This window comes from Crocodylus siamensis, chromosome 3 (genome assembly GCF_052110815.1).
Source record: "Crocodylus siamensis isolate JL-2025a chromosome 3, ASM5211081v1, whole genome shotgun sequence".
Taxonomy (NCBI): Eukaryota; Metazoa; Chordata; order Crocodylia; family Crocodylidae; genus Crocodylus; species Crocodylus siamensis.
In genome coordinates, this window is record NC_143397.1 from 146,723,338 (window position 1) to 146,749,807 (window position 26,470).

At 41.3% G+C, this 26,470-nt stretch overlaps 1 protein-coding gene and 1 long non-coding RNA gene across 2 annotated transcripts in view; one reads left to right on the forward strand and one right to left on the reverse strand.

Annotated features, from left to right (window-relative positions):
* The window catches only part of LOC149868956 (uncharacterized), a 334,750-nt gene that overhangs the window by 203,911 nt on the left and 104,369 nt on the right, over window positions 1-26,470 (forward strand). The window contains exons 3-5 of the long non-coding RNA XR_016441365.1: window positions 326-491; window positions 21,686-21,915; window positions 24,028-24,311. This is a non-coding gene — a long non-coding RNA (uncharacterized LOC149868956). The remainder of the gene's footprint in view (window positions 1-325; window positions 492-21,685; window positions 21,916-24,027; window positions 24,312-26,470) is intronic.
* PRL (prolactin) lies at window positions 4,264-13,031 on the reverse strand. Its single transcript, XM_090037289.1, has 5 exons — window positions 12,992-13,031; window positions 10,964-11,145; window positions 10,404-10,511; window positions 7,396-7,575; window positions 4,264-4,723 (listed from the first exon to the last, which is right to left on the reverse strand). Exons 1-5 carry the CDS (start codon window positions 13,029-13,031, stop codon window positions 4,532-4,534), a joined length of 702 nt encoding a protein of 233 aa, XP_089893415.1. The 3' UTR covers window positions 4,264-4,531.

The window sequence follows — 26,470 nt, forward strand, 5'->3', positions numbered from 1 at the left end:
GAAGTCTGGGGCCTAATTATGTGCAAATGTACAGATGAGCATGAAATTTCCCCATTTACATCTGGGAATTACTCCTTTTATTTGTCCTATGCCTTTTTTCCTTCTGTAGGAACTCATGTTTGAAAATAAATTATTGGAGAAACTTACATGTTTTTTAAAAGTGAACCTAGAATTTCAAAAAGTTGTGCTTGCCTCCAGCCTCAGGTTTTGTTACTAAAACTTGTGAGTCACATTTGGAACAATTTTTGAAAAGCTATCTTTACTATACTGAAGAGTTACCAAAGACTGGAATACAACTGGTTAAAGTCTCTCTCTTTCTTTCCAGGTGTAATTGAGAGCATCCAACAGTTGCTGGGAGCTTAATGTAAGAACTCAGAGAAAAGGAAGTGGAGGATGGCAGAGAGGTTACCACATCAGTAGCTAACAGTTGATTGTACTTGGCATTCACTGTCTGTAATAGCTTTTCCTTTCCATTGTTAAAGCTGGACCTGGTGAGTAATGTTACGTTAAATGCAAATCAAAATAGGCAGGTTAGATTTTTGCTCTTTTTACACATGCCACTGTGTTGCTCTCCACAGTGGAATGAACCAAGGATGAATCAGTGTTATTTCACACTGGCTTATCCTAAACTCATGGCAATCTATGGGAGTTTTGTCACTGACTTGAAGGAAAGCAGAATTGGGTCCATGTTGCTGGAAGCAGGTTCCTCATTTCCATTGCTACTGTTACTGGATTCTGAGCCAGCTAAAACAAAAGCAAAATGTAAATCAGCACAGATTAAGATGTGTCCATGTTTAATACCAAGTCTCTGAAGAGAGCCAGAAAAACAGCCATTTCAAGAGCTGCAAATCAGGGGTAGCCAAATGTTAAGAACAGGAAATAAAATTCTCATTAACTGATTTGTCATCTTTCTTTATAAAAGAAAGTGCACGGTATGCCATAGCAGTCCCCTGTCAATACTACCTAATCTCTAAACTCAGTGTAGTAAAACTAATATTTTTGCACTTGTGTATACTGATAGTACTTTTCACCCAAAGTTTGCAGAACACTTCAGACAGGGGGGGATAAGCAACATTGATTCTATCTCACATATTGGGAGCCAACAGTATGTACTGCTCAGGAGACTTGCCCAAAGACAGACCTTGATGAGTCAGTGGAAGAGATGGAAGCAGACCACAAAAGTTCCTAATTCCACTGCTCTGCTCTGCTCCATCTATTATATAGAAATTTATAAAATTAGGTAAAACTAGGAAGGGTTTATGCATTCTTTTTATACCAAGTTATATTGTACTTGCTGCAAGTTTTACAAACCTTTTAACAATAGTTACAAGATAGTATTGTCCTCATTGTATAGATAGGGAAAATGGACCAAGATCCAGAACACCTCTGGTGAGCAGCACTTAAAGACCTCTATTCATCTTAATAGGATTTAAAGATGCTCAGACTCTTTTTTTTTTTAAGTGGGTCGGGGGGAGGGAGCAGGGAGGTGCATTGTAACCAGATCTGGTTGACATACTGAGTCATCACAATTGTTATAGAGAGGGAAACTCAGAATCTGATAAACCAGAGAAATTTCCAGTTGATAAAATTATTTTTTGTGACTTGTTCTTGAACTTCTCTTTAAAATAAAAACAAACTAACAAAAAATTACCCTTCTTGCCAAAACTTCAGACCCATACTAAACTAAGTTACAATAAAGCAGACACATACATTTTTAAAACTATCGTTTTAGGGAAGTTTAAGGACTGCACTTCTAAAGCTATTAGCTTGTTCTATATATGGATTCATCACATCTATCTAAGTATTTAGTAGAGTGAGGAAGCTCATAATTGTAGATCTATTCATATAAAAGTCTAGAATTATAAATGTTCATTCTTTGTAGTCTAATTTTTATTGAATTCTGACATCATGTGAGCCATTGTCTATACTAGTTTGGGTTTGGGTTTTAAGATAAATGACAAGTTAATTATTGTGAGGGTTGATCAGTACATGGATGGGAGATATTGAGGTGGTATTTTTGCAGACAGCTATATTCTTTACCCCTGAGCCAGTAATGCTTTCTTTCAGAGGAAATTTTAAGCTAATGCTAAGAATTTCTGATAATTTATTTTTAATTCTTTGGGTACTTTTAACAAGAGAAGAAGTTTTAGTTCTAGTGACTAAATGAAATTCTCGTTTGGGCGTGTACATTCTCCCTACTCAGTGTTACCTACTGTATTTGCTTCTGGTCTTTATGTACTGTGGTATGTAACTGTGGGCTGTTAAAAGGCTGTTGCATCCACTCTTGATTTTCTGTAGGTCTGGGGTGGCTAAAATGCCACTTTTTATGGCAGCTGTAAATAGTGATTGCTTTAGAAGGAATTATGTTGCTCTGCACTTCATTTGATCTATAGTATGGGGTTAATTCATAACTTCTACGAGAGACGATTTAAAAATTATCAGAGCACACGAAGTTTAGGTAGGTAAGTATTGTTACACCCATTAATACAAACTATTAAAATGAAATATGGAGGGATGGAGTGGCTTCTCTGGTAGACACTATAGTCTAATCCAGGGGTGCTGAACTTTTTTGGCCAGCAGGCCACAACGGAAAGTGCTTCCACAGGTTGGATCCAGCCGGTGGACCCAAACTGGTGTCCAAGGTTAGGTGCAGTGGGGCCCCATATAGCCACACTGATCCCAGCCCCATTCTACCTGTTCAGGGAAAGGGGGCTTGGCCCAGGTCCAATCCAGCTATGTGGAGGAAGGGGTATGTCCTGGGTCCAACCTTGCTGGGCAGAGGGAAGGGGACAGGACCCAGCCCTGTGGGATGTTGGGGGAGAAATGGTTGTAAGTTGGCCCTGAATCAGATGCCCAGGAGGAGAGTGTGTTATCTGGTCCTGCAGTGAAAAGGGTGTGCAGCCTTTGGAAGGAAGGGGCCATGGCCTGGCCTTGATCTGGCCATGGGGTAGGAGGATTGTGGTCCAGCACCGACTTGTCCCATGGAACTTGGGATTTTGGCAGTGGGGAGTGGTGGCAGTACTGCCACTGCTCCCCTGCCACCAGATTTCCTGAACAAAGGGGAACCCTGTGGGCTGGATTTCAGGGCTCCATGGGCTGCATTTGGCCCATGGTTTGGAGGTTGAACACCCTTGGTTTAATCAAATAACTATGTTCCTAGTAGCTAGGAGACTAAGTTTTAATTCTGCTACCTCAGGTATTTTGCTGTGTGGCCTGAAGACCAGATTTTCAAAAGTGCCTAATACTTTTGGATGATGCTTCAGTTACTGGGTTTTCAACTTAAGTGACTCAAACTGTGTGCCCAAAAATAGTAAGGCTCCCAAAATTAGCAAAGATACTTTGCCCCTTGTACTTCTTTCAGATTTTGTCTATTTATAAAATGCATTCTTGGATAGACTGGAGAAATTGCCCACCATCAAGCAGAAAAGATTCAGCATAGACAAACGTAAGTCCTGTACTTGGGATGGAATAACTTCATGCTCAGATACAGATGGGGAATGATTAGGTAGGCCTGAAGGCCAAAGAAGGATCTGGGTGGGATGGTTTAATCAGGGCTGATCCAGCCTTAAGCAGGGGGGCTGGACTAGATGCAATCTCTTCCATCCCTACTTTTCTGTGATTCACATGATTCCTATTTTAGAATGGCTGTAAGTGTTGAGAGAGTAATGTTTGTGAAATAGGAGAAACAGAAGCAGTAGAATATTAATGCTCCTGATAGTGGCCCTCTGTAATTTATTATTAGGAAGGGGGTAGGAAACACGGGGAGGGAGGCGAGAGGGAGCTTGAAGGCCCGTATTGTACATCAGCAACTGGAGATAGAGCCAAAAAGGGAAAATTCCTGTGGCTGCCGTTGCAGAAGAGGTAAGGAAAAGCTGTCCAACTTCTGAGAGGCTGGGAGCTGCATGCTGTGTGGGACCTCTGAACTCCCCAGATCCATAGACCATGAGATCCCTGGGCCTGTGGGCTGTGTTGCCCCTTCCTGCCCGCCCCCACCCCCTCGGGGTGATGAAGCAGGAAGAAGCTGGAACAGGGAGCAAAACCAGAGATCCTGGTTGCAACATCAGCAAGAGCAAGGGGGAGCAGTGCTTGGGCCAGGACCTTTGGACTGCAAGTTAACTGCTTGCAGGCCACACACAACCCACAGACTGCCAGTTGTACAGCCCTGATGTAAGACAGAGCAGCCATTTGTCTGCACTGATACAACACACACATTTATGCTCATTGGTGTTAAAAATAATTTTATTTGTATTTGCATTATTTGGTTACCGCTGAGATGCCAGTAGCTGGGATAGCTCAAGTGTATTCTTCCAGCACAGATAATTTATGTTACAAGCTTCTAACCATGGAGACAAACAACATCTTTGGTTTTGGCCAGAAACTACATAAGCACAAACAAGAATGATGGATGTTCTTGATACAGTGAGATGCAATTTTCTATAAAGTTTGCAATGGAAAGTGGGAAAGCAACAAGAAGATCCCTCTGAATGATGTGGGGGCATTATTCCTGTGATGGATGGGCCCAGACAAATACTTAGCAGTTACTGTCATGGATAAGGCGACACTTCAGGAGCTTCAGGTAGTTGTCAATTTTATGGGAATCTCTTCGGAGGCAATGCAGCAGGTTGTAAAAGGCAAAGAGGCGGGAGTCCTCATCAGCCAATTGCAGGGATGGTAGCCCTGACCAGCTTGAGTAGACTTCATTTCCTGTGTCACCAGGTTGAACCTAACCAAAAGGAAACAAAGTTATTATTCCATTGACAGCCCTATTAAATGTAAGCAGCAAAAATTAGCAAATCTGACTAAAATAGGGCAGCACACTAAGAAACAAGAAATAGTAGTGTTGGCCATACTTTCTGATTATCTTACCATGGGCACAGTGGGCACTTACACACTTGCAGGGAGGCTGCTTCAATGTGCTGTAAATCCAGTGGGTTGGAGCATAAATTTCCATGCTCTGGCAGCCTCCAGCATCATGAGTATCAGCATTGCTGCACTGAAAAATGACGGCAGAGCATTTTGAACTAAAGCTTTAGTTCAAAACACCTGGCTGCCATTTTTTTCAGCACGGGGATGCTGATACATGTGACAATCGGGTGCTTTAAATTAGCATGGCTCACTAATTAAAGAGCTCCAGCCTTCTGGAGGTTGTCTAAAATGCCCCATGTTTGGTTTCTGTTATGGCTCCAAGAAACACCTTGGTAATGCTATGGACCTTTAAGATGATTCTGAGAGAATAATCTCTTTTCCCTAGAGTATATAAGGAGCTTACTTGTTCTAATGAATACATTTTTTAGGCTGATAGAATCTGGCTTTGTGGAGAAGTCACTCTTTTCCATCGTGTGCACACTTACCAGTGCCGGTTTTCCATGTATTTCTAAATCATGGCTGGATAGAACACCTGTCTTAAGATTTCTTGAGTGTGTCCTCCAATATTGTCTCAACCCACCTCTCTTATAACATCTCTAATGGGAATAACCTTAGGAACACACTGGAGACAGATGCCAAGTGCGCATCTAGATACAAGGGACCACTTCAACAAAGGGCTTCAATATGACATGAGGGGGAAACTGTAAGTGATTCAGTGCAATCAGAGGTTAGAAACTCATGAATAAAAACTCATGCAGTTAGTGAGTGTCTAAAATAAAGATTGACTTGACTCACTGCATTTGGATGAGACCTTCTTCCATTTTCTCATGTCAAGAAAAACTACCCCGAGTAGGAAGAAGATAGTCTGCTCTTATCAGCATTTCTGAAGCTGATGTATCCCCCTCGCGGTGTGCAAAAGCCAGTTGGGGAACATCAAGTAACCAAAGAAGTCAATGCTCAATTCGGTCTGGTCAAGCTACTGGTTAAACTACAGTAGTTATGCTACACTCAAAAACTATGGCTTGACTTTCATCATCTTGCCAATCCTGCTTTCAATCTCCTTTCTTAAATAATGTAGGTGAGGAGATAACTTCAGCAGCAATTTGACTTCCACTGGTATCTTGGATCCCTTTCTGCTAGACTTTTCACATGCATATGGGATGGAAATCTCTCTGATTACACTGACAGATGCTGTTGGGAGACAGAGCATGGACAGAGTAAATAGATTCTAAAACTATGTTTGTGTGTGATTCATTGGAAAGTGGTGGGAGACAGTCATGTCACTCTTAAGGCTGTTCAACCGTTCAGAGCTTAAGCAAAAGCCAGTCAAGTCAGAAACTCTAATGTCCAGATCAGTGACAGAATGATTTATAGGACCTGTCAGAGGCTCCATTAAACATAAACAAGCTAGAGCTGCTTTTACTCAGGAAAACTTTCAATCAGTTACTGATAACAAGGGGTGTTCTTATACAGACCCTGTCAGACTACAGTATTGTTGGCTAACTTTCCCAAATTAGGGGTAACTGGGCTTGATAGACATCCCAACAGTTTTAGGGAACCAGAGGCAGGAAGGGGAAAGGGTCAACTCTGCTATGAAAGAGTCCATGATTATTATTGAAGAATCGGTGACTTCAGAGCAGACTAGTGTTCAGAATAGAATCTGGCTTGGAAATCTATAAGGGCATGGGCCAGTGTCCTTGGAACTGGTTCAAGATGGGTGGAGAGCCACTGCTGGGGAGTGCACAGCTGCTGTTACATTCTAACAATGACATGTGTGTAAACTGGGAACGATACAGATGTGGCAAAGCTGCTCCAACTTTAATCCTGTACGAAGCAGTGTTATGGTTGGAGCAGTTCTGTTTCACTCCCAGTTTATGCACGTCACTGTTTAAACGTAACAACTTATGTGCTGTCAGGAGGAACAGTCCACCTCTTCCCCTTTTGCCCCAATATATGTTTGTCCATACTTTAAGAAATGCTATACAGGCTACACACACACGCACACACACTTGCATGCACGCATGCACACACGTAGTGACGCACAGAGGCTAGGGACAAGCATTCAGTTCCAGAGCTGGATTATGTGGTGAGAGGGGGAGTATATAAGCATTCCAGTCCTCTTTCTGGAGAGCAACAAATTTGCCTCCAAGATGTGAACTCTCTAGCCAGGGGTGGTAGGAAGATTCTCCATTGCTTCCCTCCATCCCTGTGTCTGTCTCTAGCTGTCTCCATCTGGTACCATGTGGGCATGAGCTGGAGGTAGTGAGGCACACAGCTCTGTGGCCCATGAGACAGCACAGTGGGACCCATTCTGGATGGGTGCAGCAGTGGAAGAATGCAGCAGAGTTCTTGCAGGGCTCTCTCCCAGCTCACTGCTGGGTGGGCTCCAGGCAGTTATTGCTCTCCTCCCTTCCCCCTTGGGGAGACAGGGGGAGAATGGAGCACTGCAATACTGGGGTTTTTCAGGAGTGTACAGCTAGTCAAACTTTCCTGAGAGAAGATGGATCTTCCTCAAGTCCTAATACTTACCCGTCCAATTATTTTCTCCATTCCTTCCAGAAGACGCTTGTTTTGCTCCTCAATCTCTGCTGCTTTCCAGAGGATGGTGTTTGGAGCTTCTTTGATTCTTTGTACTTCAGTTACCAGGTGGAGTAGAGGGTCATTCCAGGAGCGCAGTACTCGCAGCACTAAATTCAGTAGATCTTCATGCTACATAGTAATATTAACAAGATTCCATTAAAGCAAGAAGGCTATCTGCTGGCTATCTGAGAAGTCAGTGTTGTATACCAAGTTAGAGCAATAATTTGAATGTTGGGGAACGTGGATTTTGTTCTTGGTTCTTTCACTGATTTGTTGGCAGTTGTGTAAATCACTTATCTTCTCCCAGATAGCTCAGTGGCACTTTCTTGCCACTGTTGGTTACTGTTAGCAGCGTATGTCAAGATAATTGGATGAATGGTGGTAGAATATTATATGTGCAAAATACCACCCAAGTCCTCTCCACATTATAGGGTAGTGGGAGTGACTTTGTTTAGCTTCTCTAAATGGAAGTGCATTTAACTTGATGATTACCTAAGCATAAGTGAGATGGTTTTAGAAGACCCCTGGGATTTGGGGAAAAAAAATCAGCCCTAATGGAAGGTTTACTTTGTGGGAGGCCACTTAATACCTTTTATTAAGGGTTTACACTCTCTACAAAACACATTAAACATGCCCTATCCTCTTCCTGATCCCTTTTGAATGGTTTTGCTTCCACAGAGAGTTCTATTTTGAAACTTTCACTGATTGTGGTCAAGTGAAAGCTCAAAAAGTTTGGTTCTCTTAGGGACATCCCAAATATTTTCCCTTGTAGGACAACCACTAAAGCTGACATGGTGCAATTCGTTTTATGTTCTGCATCTGTTTTTGTGCCAAATTAAAAATACCCTCCGCCACATCTGTCAGCAGAAAGACTACACAGTGGCCATGTCTGTGTGAGCTTGTTACACATTAGTACTGTGCAGTAACATCACAGGGCACAAACCGTGACATGACACAACTGCGCAATAGTAAAGAGCAACTGTGCAGTCAGTGTCACCAGGAAGCTGTGCGAGGATGCTACCGTGCAGTAACACTGGTTAGTGTGCAGTCATTTAATACTTAGGTATGCAAGTACTAAATGACTGTGCATTAACAACTGTGCAGTTAGCATCTTGTGTAGACATGACCAGTATGTCAGAAGCCTTATTGGGTCACCCAACTGAGATTATAATGCAATTGGTTAAATGTTGATCTCTGGTGTGATTGCTTTGGTGGCTAACCTTGCATGTTTATCCTTTTGGAAAACCCTTTTCCAAGGATAAGAAAAATATTTGTGGATGTTTATATCCTACACCAAGTCTATATCAATCTGAGTTTAAGGCTGCCATTATTAAATCAAGAAAACCTAAGTACAGCTGAAACAGTAGTTAATGTAGTAATACCCAGCTTACTTCTCTTTAGAAGCAGTATGATTATTTTAGTATCTTGTGTTTATAGTCTATAGCTGAGTGATGATACAACCATGTCGAGGGGATATTACTTGGGTATCTGTTTAGTACCTGTCAACAATTGTAGTAACTGCAGATCCATGTCTACCTACATCGTGCCTGCTGTGTAATCAGTGCATTTCTGTCACTACTATTAATTATTGTGGTATTTACTCGATTAGAAGATGAGGCCCCCCCCCATTTAACATGGTAGGAGCCCTTTGTCTTGTAGTTGAGTATGAGGCAGCAGGTGTGGGAGGTGGGGGGCAGGCAGCTGCTGTATCTCTGGCCCTGAATTTGGTTCTGGCTCCAGCCCCAACCCACCAAAGCCACAGCTTCTGCTCCCCCCAGCCCCACTCCAAACCGCCTCTGCATGCTCTGACACTCCTTCCCTGCAGTCCCCAGTGTCCAGGCCCCCCACACCATTTCTCCCTCTCTCTCCCCCTCTGCAGCACTTCTCTTTACCTTTGCTTTGCCCTGGAAGGCTCTGTCCTTGCTGTAGCTGGGGGCACAGAGCATGGTTCCAGCCTGGTCCTGTAGGTACCGCACAGAGCTGGCATTGCGGTTCCATCCTGGCCCTGTAGCAGCAGTGTTGGCTCCTGCCACTGCTACAGGGCCAGGCTGAAACAGCAGTGCTGGCTCCATGCTGCAGCTATGGGGCTGGGCTGGAGCCATACTCCGTATCCTGGGCTGCAGCAGAGATGGAGCCTGCTGGTGTTGAGCAAAGGTAGGATTGGGGGGTTGGGGGGTAGGCAGAGGGGGAGAGACTATTTGGGGGGGGGAGATGGGAAGAAGGGGGTGGGCACCTGAGATTGTGGGTGGCAGAAGTGGCATGGAGGGGGGAGGAGGGAATTGGGGCCACCTGAGGCTGTGGGGTGGGGGGGAGGGAAGTTCCACACTGCCTGCCCCCTACCCCCTGCCCCTTCCACTGCCCCCCCACTGCCTCCCCTATTGTCTTTCCCTCACTGTCTGCCCCATTACTTCCCCCCCCATCGCCCCTCCCTCCTTCACCTGCAATAGTGGGCAGGGGAATGAATTTAAGATTATCCTGCAATAATTAGAGTCCATACATGGAAAAGTATCATAACTTTATACAATTTCTGTGTGTAGAATCTAATTAATTGGGCTGTATTTGAGTAAATACAGTATTTATTATTTGTGTTTAAGCCCTTGTGTACCATGTGAACACTTAGAAAGTCTTGGCTTTTGCTCCAGAGAGGTTATAATGCAATGTGTGCTTCAGGATTCAATGTGACATACTAAGGGAGGGAGGGAAGGAAGTAGGATAAGAGTAAAAGAATAGGATTTATTTTTGTATGTACTGTGTATTTCTGCACATCTGCAAGTATGTACATATTATTCATCAATGTTTGTTCTTTTTTAATACTTTTCTCTTTCAGGCTAGTTGATTTTTAATTAACTCTTTTTTTGCTGTTCACTGTTTACAGTCTAATCAACTCTCTATTCCTTATTGTTTTTTCCTCCTATTTCCCTTTACACATGCTAACAGACATTAGATATGAGGCTTACATGAATCTGCTGAGCTTGCTCCTTGTCCTCAGGGGTGGTTAGGGAAGCGGTGTGGCAGCCATTAACAGCCTTTGTAATAAACCCTCGGCCCTGAGCATAGCGTTCATCCTGTCGACCAACAAGGGCATGCATTATTGAAATAAATCAATACAAAGAGCTGCAGTTCAAGACCTTCTAAAACAAAATAAATAGTGGTTATATTTTTGGTTTCAGCACTGCATGTGCTGTGTTTGTCCAGCTGTTTTGGTTGAAACTTGCCAAAAAGAATTCAGCCTGAGGCAAATGCTACAGCATGGAAAACTTCACCCCATATGGTTAAAGTTTGACATAGTTATAGGCAATTGGAAACAGGGTAGGACATAATTAATAGTAGGCACACTCACATTTTTGCCTTTAATAAGCACATTCTTTCACTATTGGGACTGTGGCCATATGTACAGTAGTCACATACATTTAGCCACTGAAGCATAGCATATCACTAATCTCTGCTTGTGCTGTTTTAAAAATGCATTGTATTGCAGCTTCTATAAAGTCTTACTTATAAGAAGTAAAGTACTTACAAATTCATTGAACATTTCTGATGAGAGGAAGTGGATGTAGTGTGAAAGTTTAACCGCACGGTCAAAAAGTTCCCCAAGGGATACCTGACAGTTGACAGAGCCACTGGGACAGATGGGCAAAGAAATCACACTTTTCTTTGTCAGGAACATATTCGATATCAACAGAAACACCAGCAGCACACCTATCCACGTTAAAAGCCAAGAAAATGAAAAATCAAAACCAAAACATGGGGATACATATGATTAGGATGTGCTGTTATAGCAGATACTGTTCACATATTTCAAGACACCACTGTTACAGGATACTGTATTCTGCACAGTCTCTTACCACGGTGCTTGACTTTATTACACAGTTATAAATGGAAAAAGATGAACCCTCTCCACTGTGCAAATATAGATACATAATTATATTTGCACAGATAAATAGTTTGGAAAGTGGGTTGCTCCCTTTTCTTCTCCCCCTTTTTTATTTTTGCCTCCTCCCATGAGTGCTTTTCTTCTTTGCAAACATTTGGACTTTAAATTAATTTTGAGAGAGGGTGGTTAGGTCACTCTTCTAAGATTTTGATTGTCCTGGGAGTTCCCTCGGAAGATTTCCAGCAGCTGTGCAGCTTAACTGTTTAGAGTTTAACCCTAAATTGCCTTCCACTTAGAAAAGACATACTGTACCTTTTTCAAACTCCTAAATGTCTTACAGACAAAACCAGAACAGTTAACTTTTAACATTAAGTTAAGAGAATCAGGATGTTTCCTCTCCAAATAAAATATGCAGGGAAATATGGTGAAACATCAAAAAAACTAATGCTTGTTAAATTAAAATATTACTTCAAATACTACTCTCCCAGGTACTTTGAGGTAAAGTGCATCAGAAAATTGACCTGATAAATACAGTAATTTACCAGATACTTTTGTTGTACATGTATCAAACTCATATTTACTTCATAAATCCACAGAGCCATCTTAATGTTATTCATTAAGGGAATAATGTTTACTGCTGCAGGTTATTTTTTGCCTCTTCAAGAAAAGTCCACTTACTAACACTAGTATTTTAGTCAGCCTGGGCCAGGTTAGTTGGTGTTTTTAGTCATGACTGGATGAATAAAGAAAACAGACCTCATGGCTTGGGACAGTAGCTGGCAACCTTTTTAGGCTGTGGGTCACAGGTGTGGGCAGGGGAAGAAGTGGCCTCTAGGATTCAGGTGCTGCCAACACTTTTATCTAAAGTAGCATGGGAAAAGTGCTCACTCCTTTTATTTTTCCCATAGTGACATGGGGAAAGCATCCACTGCTGCTACTTCTCCCCATGCTGGCAACACCACCACAGCCCCACCATTGCTGAATGCCACCGAGGCTATACACCTGCATGCTGGATCAAATGGCTCCATGGGTTGGATCCAACCTATAAGCCATAGATTGCCAACACCTAGCTTAGGAGACTAGGTATGGGTTATAGGGAAATTCACCTTTAAATCATTAGCTGGACTGTTTTGGTAATGATTGTAGTCTTTGTCTTCTGACAACTAGTATTCAGTCTCTGTGGACCAGGTAGCTAGTCTGTGCATTTATTATATCCCTTCAAACAATTATAGTCAATACAAATCAGCTCTTTTGGTAGTCTAAACCAGTGGTCTCCAAACTTTTTTGATTGCGCACCCCTATCAGTAAAAAATTTTTGAGTATGCACCCCCAATATATGTATATTTATATAAATATACATATAAATAGAAGTTCTAATATTTTCTTCCTGCACCTCAATGGATCATCCTGCGCACCCCCTGGGATGCATGCACCCCACTTTGGAGACCACTGGTCTAACCTACCAAGGACTGAGTAAGTATAAGGAACCAAACTGCCTTCTTATCCCTAGATATAGACTCTGTATCTTGGCATGGAGGAAGCTAGCACTGATACTGTTTCTGCTGCATTTGATCCATGCCTAAATAACGGACTTCCATCTCTGGATCATTCAGTTCATTCTAAATATGAAGAAGCACAAAAGTATCAATAAGCTAATGGCAGGAGACTTACCTTTCAACGAAGCCCCTTTGTTGTTCATGGTAGCGATCATGTGTGGCATTTTGCTTTACTAGAGAGAAACCTGAAGTTCTTAGTTTCATCTTCTCTAGGTGCCTGCTTTATACATGCTCCAGGACCCATGCTGCATACATTCAACAGGTTTGGTCCTGCCCAATTGCATTTGCACAGATAATTACAAACATCAAATTGTCCTCTTTTCTCCATTCATATTCATGAAGACTGTATGTGGCTGTTAACAGAAATGTGATTAACAAGTTTGCTTGGGAGGTTCTGTATATGGTCAACTGACGGTCAGGCTGACAGAAGAGTCACTCCTGCTCTTAGGTACAAATTCCATTATTTCCCTTAGGAATCTAGTATAGGGCTAGAGTACTTGAATCAGCAGGTATCCACACTGTCTTGTGGATATTCTCTTCTCCACAGCTGAAGGACACTTGCATTCTCATTGTTGGTTTCTCCTATCATCCACAGTTTTGTTCCAATTATAGATAACTGTGAATAGAAAACAGTAGCCCGCAAAGTTACATTAGCTTTTAAAAGAGATGATCGAAAGCATTGAAGTTTGACAAGAGAAATGGAAATGGAGGTTTCTCTAAGAAGGTTCATCATCTGTGAAAGTGATATGTTGTGGGCTCAGCATTGTGGAAATACAGTTCTATCTAGGAAAGATAAAAGAATGGAGATCCTTTAAATCCAAAGTCTTTCATCAATGAACACACATTGCAATTTTGGGCCTGATTCTGAGTGGTGCTGAGATGGAAGGTTGCAATGATCTTATTTAGCTATATTTCAGTAAAGAAACTGGGGCAGATGGGCAAAGAATTTTAAAGCCTACTGGGAAGAAGTTGCCATAATGTTTGCTGCTTACTAGTATCTATAAAATAAAAAAGTGGTAAAAATGAGGATTTTATTGTACATGAAAACTAATGTAAAAAATGAGCATGTCCACTGTATAAGATGGATACTGTTCTAATTAAAGGGATGTACAGTATGTTTCCAGGTCTGCTGAGTGTGTGATAATTGACAAGCTACTCTCAGCAGGTCAGATGAAGTAGACCCTATGTTATTTGGTGAGACCCATCTGTATGAATATATTAGCAATTGCTTAATCTCTCATCTGTTCCTCAGATCCATGTGCCCATGACAAGACTTTCCAAATTAAATGAAAGTAATGAATAAAGAATACTTTTTAATGAATTTTCTTACCTTCAAACAATCTGTTCTGTACCCATGAAATAGGCATGTGTGGTGCCTTGAATCCTTCATTATTTTGCAACAGTGGATGTAAAGCCTAAAACTATTAAACACAACGGAGAGGAGAGTTATGGAGGGCAAACCATAGGGGACCTTCGGTGGGAAACAGTAGCTAGCTAGAGAAGCTTTAACAATAGGCCAAAATAATTATCTGTTGATGCTTAGGGCTTGGCTGATTGCCATTGCCTGATATAGTGTCTGTGCATGACTACACTTACAGTGGACCTAGACCAAGCTTGGACCTGGCTTCAAGTTTGCCAGTCATGTTGAAAAGTGGTGGATCTGACCAAATAATCTTAGAATAGGTGTGAAAACTGGTGTAATGGGAGGTTAAGAGGCTTACCCAGGGTCATACTGAAAGGCTGAAATATAGCTGGGAAAGAACCAAGATCTCTAAATGCTTATACTTGTAGTAAAATACGTATTTTTATAGAACAGTACTGTTCTTGTCTGATCCTATCATAAAGCCAAAAGAAGAAGGGGAGAGAGAGAGAGAGAGAAGGAAAGAGGGGAAACAAAGAGCCAAATGAGTAATTTTTTTTAAAATGACAGAATACTGTTACTGTTAAAAGCTCTGAGAATAAACAATTGTGTGTAGCTATATGATACATTCATTGCAATAAAAAGAAAAAACAAAATAAAACAAAAAAGGATATATTATTTGGCAATCAGGACTTTTGTTCACAATACAGTAATTCCAGTTTTGGCTTACTATCTCAGGATCTCACATATTCATTGGTTCTAAAAAGTAGGATTTATTACAGCAGTGGAAACATTCCTGTGGTCATCTACTGGGGGTTATAGATTTCATAGACATTAGGGGCTGGAAGGGACCTCATGAGATCATCAGGTTCAGCGCCCCTACCATATTCGGGAAGTCAGCTGGGATCAGGTGACTCCAGCAAGGAATATATTCCTTGAAAGAGTCCAGAGTAGGTGCTTGCAACACCTCTGGGGAGAGTTTGTTCCAGACCCTGAACACATACCCCGTAAAGAACTTTTTTCTTATGTCTAGTCTAAATCGGCCTTCCTGGAGTTTATGGCCATTTAACCTTGTTATCCCTTGGGGATCTCTGGTGAACAGCTATTCTTCCAGGTCCTGATGTTTCCCTCTTATATAGTTATAGGCTGCCACCAAGCCCCCCTGAGCCTTCTCTTCTCCAGACTGAAGAGTTGCGAGTCCCTCAGCCTCTCCTTGTATGGCCTCCCCTCCAGGCCTTGGATCATACAAATGGCTCTCTTCTGGACTCTCTCAAGTTTCTACATATCCTTCCTGAAGTGGGGGACCCAATACTGGATGCAGTACTCCAGCTGCAGTCTCACCAGGCCTGAGTAAAGTGGGAGGATGACTTCCCTGGTTTTGCTTGACATGCATCGGTGGATGCACACCAGAGTTTGGTTTTCTTTGCCAGCCACAGCATTGCATTGATGGCTTATATTCATCTTGTGGTCAATCAAGACCCCCAAGTCCCTTTTGGTCGTGGTGCTAATGAGTGTAGCACTGCTGATTCTGTAAGTACATTGGGGGTTCTTCCTAGTGAGGTGCAGTCCCTTACACTTCTCTACATTGAAGGCTATAAGGTTTTGGTCGGCCCACCTTGACAGTGTGTCCAAGTCGGCCTGTATCCCCAGCCTGTTCTAGGGTGTGACCGCTCTCCCCCATAATTTGGTATCATCCACAAACTTGGCCAGTTCACAGCTGACTCCCGATTCCAAATCATTGACAAAGATATTAAAGAGTACCGGCCAAAGTACTGAGCCCAGAGGGACTCCATTGCACACCCTGTACCATGTTGATTTGCTCCCATCAACTAGTACTTTTTGGGTCCGACTCCATAGCCAGTTGCCAAACCATTAGACTGTATGATGATCGAGGCCACAGTTCCCCAGCTTAGCCATGAGGCTATCATGGGGAACTAGGTCAAAGACCTTCTTGAAATCCAGATATATGATGGCCACATCAGCTCCGTTGTCCACGGCACATGTTACATGGTCATAGAAGGAGATGAGGTTGGTCAGGCAAGACCTGCCAGTCACAAAGCCATGTTGGATGGCATTCAGAAGCTTGCCTTCCATTAGTCTGAACTCTATGTTGAACTCTTTTAGAAGATCATCTTTATCCAGATCCTGTTCCACTTAATGGGCACCTAGGAGGACTTAGTTACCTAAGCGGTGATTCTGTTCCACCAGGCTCAAGTCCTTCAAAAACAGTTAATGCAAAAGGTGGGTTCAGGTTGCCTACTGTCCATAAATTTATGGGGGGGGGTCCATAAAAAAAAGCTAAAAACTCTTGTCTATAATGTCCATAAAAGTTGAGCTGACTATTAAACACTGCTTGATTGAAGATCTGTTGTTAGAATAAGGTTGGATCAAGTATTGATGAACAGACAGAACAGAGCAGTACTACCTTGTCTCTGAGGAGGAATGCAGCTTGGCACACTGCAGGAAACTCTCCACTGGGGCTTTGTGGCCATAGCCCCCTCCTACCCCAGCCACAATCTTCCTCTGTATCTCATTGCCCAATCACATGCCTGTAACAGCTGCTCATCTCAGAGGTAGGCAGGGCCATGTGGTCCTGGGCAGGATAGGGGGTGGGGGGTGGGAGCGAGGTGGTGAAACTGGGATGCAGCTGCAGGGCTGGGAAGAAGAGGTGGCAGGAAGAGGTTTGTGTTGGGACAGGTGGAGTGGGGATAGTGGGGTAGTTATGTTGTATAGGTTCAGCTATGGTTATGTTCTATTGTGGTAATTGTGTATTCCTTCTTTGCGTGTCCTCACTAGTATGCAAAGTTGGGAGGTTTGGGGGCTACTCATGCCTGTTTTATTATTTGTGGGCTGGGTTTTACTGTTTGGGCATCACTTTTGGCTAGGGCAAGTGGCAGAGCCCTCAGACGGTAGTCCTGGCTATGTCCCTCTTCACAATGGACTGGATTAGGGTCAGTTTACCAGTGACTGAGACTATTAACTGTTTGAGTTTCAATTAATGTTTAATGATTAAGGTTTTCTCTAAGGTTGGGGTGTTTGGATAGCATCATTTGATTTTTCCAAGTTAGAAGCATGCTTATTTGACAATGATGAACATAATTGCTACACAATTTGACACACAATTTTGGGCTTCGTTTTTAAATGGTAATTTCTGAAAGGAACCTATGAAAATTTGGTTTATAGACAATTATGTGTGCAAAATTCACAAGTGTGCCTGTAGATAATTAAGTTACCCATACATTAACCACTTGTGTGCTCAGGCACATACCTGTTTATTTGGTGTTTGTGTCTTTCCTTCCCATATAGTTTATACACTTGCCTGGTCAGTTGCATTTACCAGTTAGCTTTGGAAACATACAAAGCAATTCCATCTGGATAAAGTACACCTCCTAAAGGAACTTCACACAACCTGTAGAAAATACAATTATAGAGTGAACCAGAGCATACAGAGTGTTTCTTTATCTAAAATGATTCCAGCTGTGATGTGCCTTCTTTTTTTATTCTGATTGCTCCCTGCAGTATCCAAGAGCTGGGACTTTTATACAAAATAAAAGTGGGAGCAATTTTCTGGAATTCTAAAAAGAAGTGGGCCTCCTTCCCCACTCTTTCCCCCCATAAGGATGCTGACATTTAAAACGTCTTCTTTCAAAATGTTTTTCACAGAACGAACAGATACGTAGAAAAGAAATACTTCCACAGTGTGATGTCTATAAGCAAGGCTGGCAAAAAACAGATAAGAGCATAAGGGAAAATGGTTCCATATTAAAAAAAAGGTGAAAAACTTTGTGAGATTTTTTTGTTGACTTTTAATGTAAATTTAAATACCTCTGTGATTTCATGCCCTCTATTCAAAACAGACTTAAAAGTAATATGGCAAAACATGTTTCCAAAATAGTTAATCATCATTTGCACTGTGATGACACATACCCAAGTGCACCATGAAATATTAAGTGCAAATCCCAAGTACCATTCCATCAAGTGAAAACAGGTGAACCTGCAAAGAGCAAAGTAAAGGCTAGCCAAAGTCTGCTGATACTGAGATATTTCACATTGCCCTGAAAGTAAAAAAAAGTTAAAAAGTGCCTGTTTTCCATATTAGAGCTAAATGTTTGTGTGGATTCCATAGCTGAGTAGCAGAGGCATTCAGCAATTGTGAGTAATTACCTGCTTTGATGGCTAGGGACAGAAATTATACATAAACCAGTATAAATGATTGGAAATCAGTTCAAATCTGTAACATAACAGAAGTTATGCACATAAGCCACTTCCAAAATGGCGGAAACCAATTTAAGATCAACCTGGATGGAGGTAGTATCAAGATTAACTGATTTAGGTTAAATCAGTTTATAGAACTTCTATTCCAGATTTCCTCTAGATTCAAGTTAACTCACAGTCCTCTAGGTCCCCAGGATACTTTGCACCTCCCCTGCAAACCCTCCGTGTAGAGTGGACAGGCCAGCCTTGGCCCAATCTGTCTGCTCCAGCCAACCAGGGAGGCATGCTCTAGTGCCCATGGCTTCTGGCGTGGGCCACTGCAGGCATGTGGTTGCATTTCCGGAATCAGAAGTGAACGTCTGTTCATGTGTATAGTGGTTTAACCTATGTAGCTCAGACTAAACTGTAAAGCTTGAATCGATTCAGCTTTGGACTTTTTGACTGTCTGTACTTAGCCAGAGGGTCCAATTCTGAAACCAGTTTCCACTAGTTGTAGGAATTCCAGGGAGATGAGTGAGGAGAGAGTAGAACATGCATGGAGACTTTCTTTTCCTTATACCCCAGGGCTAGCCACCACAGCTGAGCTGCAACATCAGGGAAAGCAGGGATTGAACTGTAGCTTATTTTTGCCCTACTGTTGGGGCAGAGAAATTATGAACCACCTCACAGTTGGGTGCCATTGCAAGATGCCAGGCACAGTCCAGTCCAAAGGAAGAACTAGTTTGTGTGGTTAGACTTTGACTGTGGAGAAATACACTGTAATAAAATCATCACTGAACACTGTCCATTTTCTGTTGTAGCTACAGGAAGAAATGCTCTTGACTCTGAAGAATGTTGAATGGAACAGTTGTAGAAGAACAATAACTATGATTTAAACAGTATATACAATCTGCTTCTATTTTTCCATAAGTTTGCTTTTATGTCTTAACTCATTTTCCATAACCACTTTCTGCTACAATTTCATTTTCCATAAACTCTTGATTTAGCATGATTACTTTTCATTATGCTGCTAAGTAGAAATCTCACAGAATTTACCTAGGCAGAGCATAATTGAAGTAACCAGTAAACAGGTGAAGATTAAACGATTTATTAATGTAGTGACCTGTCAACTGAATAGATAATGAAATGGCCTCATCCAAGCATAATTAAGAACTATTAATTAAGGACTGGGGAAACTAATGTGCCTTTCAAGAGTCATTTCAATTTTTGTTATATCTGAACCAATTAATAGGATGTTTTAAAAAAATAAATAAAAGGGTAAACTTTACTACACAGAGGGTTTCATTTTCTGCTAACAAGTAGCAAATAAAGGTGTCATCACATGATGCAATTATTATGGAGTTAATTGTAGTGGTTGTGGGTATACTCTGCCTCCACCAGTTTTATCCCAGGGTAGCTCTTTACTCAAACCAAACCAATTCCCTTTCTCATAAGGTACTGTAGTAACACCTACTGCAGGCAGCCAGCTTTATCAAGTCAGTTGCAAGTCCATTCCTTACCGTGGAATAAATTTACAATGCAATAAAATCCAAGCCAAATTCCTGCATAGTAATCATACTCATACTCTATGAATATGCCTAATTTTAAACACATGTGAAAATGCATTGTTGGATAGAGATGTGCTTATCCAAATGTTTACATCCAATTATCTCTTTAGATGCTTTCTGGAATTGGGGCCCAGGCTAATAAAACGCTCATTTATCATTAAAGTCTGGTAGAAAATGTTTTGACATCTCTATATGAATTTTTGGTAAACATCAAGAAACATATATTGTTTCAAACTTGGGTGAGGGGAATATAGTTTTGTTTCTATATGCAGGTCTTTCTTTTGGAAGAAGAGAGCCGTTAACAGATGGGGTCCAAAAATGTTACATGAAGAAATCTGTGCCCCATATCTTAGGCTAGAAATGGACATGATCTTGAGGAAGTAGTATGGGCTGAGGCAGAGGTGAGATTCAGCACTGTACTTATAAAAGGATCTCATCCTGGGTGCACACATTGAAGGAAGAGGAATGCTGATTGTCTTCATTAAAAATGCTGGACACCATCTCACAGTCAGTGGGAAACAGAAATTGCTAAAAAAACTATGCTAATTTGAAATTGTTTAAAACAGCAGCGTTCAAAGCCGAATGCTTTCCCTACCATTTGCAACACCAAATGTGCTTTTACTGTCCCAGTTTTCCTGTTAACAGGAAAATGTCAGCCTCAGATATGCAAACTCAAAGATACCCTGAACTAGAGGAAAGCTGGAAACTCCAGTGACTACTTTTATATACTTTTTTTCCAATCTGTTGTTTTTATGTAGGCATTTTATTAGGATCATTGTAACAGTCAAAAACATGCTAGTGTTCTACAATAATATTTATTAAGAAAACGAGCTTCCTTTATCAATATGCCTTATGGTATTTTTCCCTGTAAGCCTTCACTCCTTCCTGAAACAAACCAAATGACTAAGTGTAAAAAAAAAAGCTCTCTATTGTAAAAAAGCAACAGATTGTTACATGGTTGATCCTTCTGTACTGGTAAAAGAAATGTATGTTACCAAGTAAAAAGACGGTGGAGGCGTTCATAGCAGAGCCTAGCTCTGTGTGACACACTGTACTGGAGTTTGTCAGATATCTAACGGCAGATATGTGAAAAGGGGAAAATGTGTCAAAGATAAGTTTTCTTGTATAGCTATGGAAACTCTGCTCAGTTTGTAACAGACACTAAATGATAAATCTGCTAGAAAGCTTGGTTTTGAAAGAAAGGGAAAGGAAAATTTGGGAGCATTTGTATCATTACTGGCTTGGTAAAAATGGAGTGCGGTGTCAAACTTAACTAGCCCTGGCTGGAGCTGGACTACAGTGCTCCTCAAGTAGCAGTGGTGGTGGGATGGCAGAGGTAGTGTGGTGAACAGTGGGTGGTGAGCAGTGGTGGTGATGGGGCAAGTGGTGTTAGGGAGCTGTAGGCATTAATGCAGCTGTTGCTCACCCCTGCTTGCCAAAATGCACCCCCAATTTCAACAGCAGGCCCTGTCCCCATTTGCCCTAACCCTGTATTTCCAGCCTCTTTAGGAGCCCTGCAGGCCCAATGACATGTCTCCATGAGACAAGTGAGGCCTGCAGGTTTAGTGTTTGCCAGCTCTGCCTTAGAGCAGTGCTATGTTAATAACTAAGTCAGAATGGGTTTCCTACAAACTTATAATATTTTAAGGTACTGTCAGTGCATTTACCTATTCATTTTCCTTTTCAGGATCTGTCTTATATGATTAAGGGACCAGGTAGAATAAAAAAGGTGTGTTACCTTCCAAAAGTCTGATGCAAAAGTCCTTTGACGTTAGTGGAAAGAGTCCTGTTACTTCAGTAGGCTTTGAATCAGCCTTTTCTCCTCTGTCTCAGCCTAATGATAGAGAAGTTGTTGGTGACTGATCCTTCACTTAAATGTGGATATAATGAGAGTGAAATTCAATTGGGATCATTCAGGTGCGTAAAATTTTGTACATATTTAAGTATTTTCGGGATTGAGGCATTTTTTTCTGTCATAGAATCCTAGAAAATTTAGGTTGGAAGAGACCCCAGGAGGTCATCTAGTTCAACCCCCTGCTCAGAGCAGGACCATCCCCAACTAGATCATTCCAGCCAGTACTTTGTTGAGCTGTGCCTTAAAAACCTCCAAGGATGGAGATTCTACCACCTTTCTAGGTAGCCCTTTCCAGTGCTTTACCACCCTCCTAGTGAGAGACTTTTTCCTAATATTGAACCTAAACTTCCCTTGCTGAAACTTGAGACCATTGCTCCTTGTTCTGTCATCTGCCACCACTGAGAACATCACTGTCGTTTTTCGTCTCCCCTGAAGGTTTGGAAGCTGTGTAAATTGATCATTGGCCTTTGCGTCTCTTTGATATCAATTCATTCAGTGCTCATAGAAACTCTGGGTGCATCTACACGTGCTATTAATGTGCCTGAATACAGTCCAGCAGTTCACACTGCAGTTTATTGCTTCAGGGCACTGCGTTTACACATGTGCCCAGGACCACTGCAAGTTGAGCCATGTCAGAGTAGCCCTGGTAGGCAGGGGCCCTGGGGGATCAGCCGGTCAGCCTGGGGATACTTCAACTTTTGGCTCAATATGCTGTGGAGGGGCTGGTTGGGGTGCAAGTATGCTTCAGTGCAGGGCCTAGGTGGCAGGCAGTCCCCACACTGAAGCACCCACATGCCCCAGCCAGCCCCATCAGTGTCTACATGTGTGTTGCAGCAGAGTAAATAACACTACCACAGGATAGTACTTGTGTTGACAAGTACTATGCTATGACAGCATTTATTAGTTTACTACGACCTAACAGGGATGCACATGTAGAGACGGAGACTTTACTTGTGTAGACGTGCCCTCTGGGATCAGCATCTGAGTAAAGAGACTGGCACTGAGTAGGTTAGTTGAAGGTTTGTGATGGCAGTTCAAAAAGATTTGACAGGAAAACATGCATATATATTATTAAACCTTTAGTTTAATGGTGAATATCTAAATGAACAAAAGCAAAAAGAAGAACAACAATAATATTAATATATGGTCCATAACTACAATAAAGGGAAGATAAATAAAATTGATATAAATTCAAAACTTGAACTAAAAAAGAGAGAGGAGGAATTATATATAAAAAAGCATTGTTAGGAAAGTCATAATCCCATTTCCAGCCTCTGTTTAAAAGGTCAATTGCATTCAACTAGCACACCTGCTGCACATTTGTATATTTAAAAATTCATTAAAAAATGGAGGTGTCTTTCTGTTGGGCTCTGCTCTAATGAATGTATTTGCATCTAATCAGAGCAGCTCACCTTTAGAGCTTCCTTACGCATTTCCTACGCCCTCAGCCTGTAACCTGAGCATGTAGCTTTACGTAGAAAGAAAATGCCTTTCCCATGACCAAAAGCGCCGACTTGTCATAAGTTGTTCTATTGTGGTATGCCATTTTTCTATTATGCCATATAAAAGAAGAACCCCAAATCTCACAGTGTGACTTATTATATAATGAGTATAAGAAGTACTAATTTTATGTCCATTCTTTTTTTTAGCCAGTACTTTTATAAGTTTACTGTTCAGTTGCTTTAGATTGGATTTTTCCAAGAGTGTAGTACTCTTCACCCTGAGCCAAGTTTTTACCACTTCCCATGGGAAAACCTGTAGGAAGGAGCTAAGTGGAATACAATCTCCACAATAGTTTCCTCTCACTAAGTTTCCTCTCAAAATATGGTGCCAGGATTTTGGGGGATTCTGTTTCCTGTACAACCTGCATTGAGAAATACTTGATCAACCATCTGTGATGCATATCTGTTTGTCTCAATTGCCTTCTATGACTGGAAATAATCCATATACCTCTCAGACAAATGAGCCTGCCAACTAGAAATGGTTGATTTTTAAAAAAAATCAAAATTCATTCAAATTTCTTTCTAAAAACCCTGTGAATTTTTTCCCTGAAAGAGCTGGCTTGTTTTAACTTCGCTATTTAGTGGGGCTGAAATTTTTCAAAAGATCAGAAAAAATAATGTGCAAGAAGTTGGAACAAGTTTTCATGAAAAGTATTCTGCATTTTTGCCCAGGTATATTTTCCTGAAAAAGGCAAGAGTCATCTGAATCTTCCGAAAGTCAGCACCCAATCAATGCATAAGACTCTGTCACTGCATACACAACTACCCAGTCTTAGACAAAATGACTGAGAGAAATGTGACAACCAAGTTTGAGTGATATCACACCTGCCTAAGTCCTGGACACATCTAATGGGTCTCCAGATGTGACATATCATGGCAAGAGACCTGGCTGTAGAAGTCCCAGATGGATCTTCCACTTGCAATATTGTCAACCACAGACCACCTCTTTGTTCAAGGTAAAACATACCAACATTTCCACTGATTTATAAATAGTAGTCTGAAACAAAGACCGACTTTGTTTAGTAGCCACTGTGAACTGGAGAATCCAATTAACTTCATCCATGCTTATGAAGCAAGATAGAAACCACACTCATCCATCATCCTCATATAGCTGTTAAGACTAGAAACAAGCCAGTTTAGCAACCACAATCCTGAGTCTTGTTGTTAAGCGTATAACTAGTTTTCTATTGTAACCCTTGCAAATTGATTACAGATGCTTGATTACCATAGTCCCCAGAGCATGTGCTACATTTTCATTTGTTATCAGTGATGCAGTCATAATGTTAGATGTCCCTAGTATTGTAATAATGGTCTCATATTTATATTATACAAGTAGGCATATGGTGGATGGAAAAGCGGTATTAGAGTTAAGGCTGATGGAACACTAACTCTGTACTTTCTGATTTTCTTTTCTCTTTTATAAAGGTGTCTGGAACAAAGACAGTAGTGTATACTCCCTATTGTGTGCGTTACTTCTTATGGGAAGAAATCATGCACATGATCATTGGCCACGTGGCAGGGAACAGCTCTTGAAATAAAAATGGTGGTGATTTAGATGGTAAACCTGACACTGCTTGGAGCTGATTGCAGGATCAGGGCTTCAAATAGTTAAAGAAGTATAATCAATCACAAAAAACATGCTATTGAATTCACAGGATTTCCTCCCCCTAAACCCAAATCAGCTAATTTAGTCTCCAAAGTCTTTTTCAGCTATAAATAGCAAATTATCCTCTGTACACTCTCCATTTTATTCGGTTGGTTAAATGGTTGCCAGGAATTTATGGCTGCTGCCAATATTCAATGTCATTTTAAACAATCTGAGCAGAAAGGCATCCTCTTTGTTGAAGATACTGAAGATAACAGAAAGAACAGGAAAGGTACTGTAGGTGGCCATTCACTTCTTCTAGGCTTTGAATCTCCTCCCTACCATGTATGGACACGTGTAGAAGTTCTGTAACTATGTGAGCAGTAATAGAAATGGCAGGTATTTGGCTTAATACAGACTTCATTAATCCCATAAAATCTCAGTCTGAGGCAATGCTGCTGTTAACTATTCTTATTGACCTGAATGCGAAGATCCTTCAAAGCTTGTAAAATTGCCAGTAACAACTGACTATTCTTGCACATCGCCTCTAGCCACATTTCACTTCACAAAGGCTTTTAATTTAGACCCCTCACTTCAGTTAAAGGCTTTTCTTTTCTATTTTTTTCATCTTTCCCTTTTCTGAACATAGACTTAAGGAAAAAGAACCTTTGACATCTGGAGAGAATTTCAAATTGCCCTTCACCCTATGAAATGAAATCTGCAAGTTTTTTTAAAAGACGAGTATAGGGATCAATCAGCAAGAGATACAATTAACTTTTATCTGACAAGCCCATGACAGTGTTCAGGACTCTCCACTCAAGGTTTTGTGGGGGCCTTTGATTAAGTTGAAAAGTTTTCCTAAGAACTTCAGGTCAGAAAGGCCTTGCTAATCTATGAATAAAAGCAGATGCAATTACTCTCATGTTGTCTGGTGCCACATTTGACACACACCTGCATTAAAATGTAGAACCAAAAAAAAAGGCATGAAACTCATCTGAAGATTTTTTTGTAGCGGAGTCTGTTTATTTTGTTTTTCTTGCGGGGAGAGACTTCAGTACCAATATTTATGTTTGGAGAGAAATCTAAAATGAGTATTCAATTGGTTTCAGAGGTTTGTGATAAAACCTACATTGCATATGCTACTGTTTCTATAAGAACAGTGTAAATGCAGTTTTTATTTTCATATAGATGTATCTCTCCTGAAAATTGGGATATTTATATGTATATATATCCTTGTAGGTTGTTAACTTTTCTATATGCAAAACCACACCATGTGCATAAACTCTACATGCAAAACTCATTTCATACATCTCTTAAATCCTACAGAAAAAAACATAAATCACATACCCCTTTCTTTACTTATATCTTTTCTGTTTATTCTCTCTTGCAGATCTGAGGCTAAATGCAGACATTCAGGGAGATTAGGGGGAGGTTAGATCATGTTGAAAAAGGCCACCTGATATACGGGAAGTCAGGATGGAGGGGAGCTACTGGGAGTGGGCTTAAGGGTATGGGGAGGCTAGCAGGCTT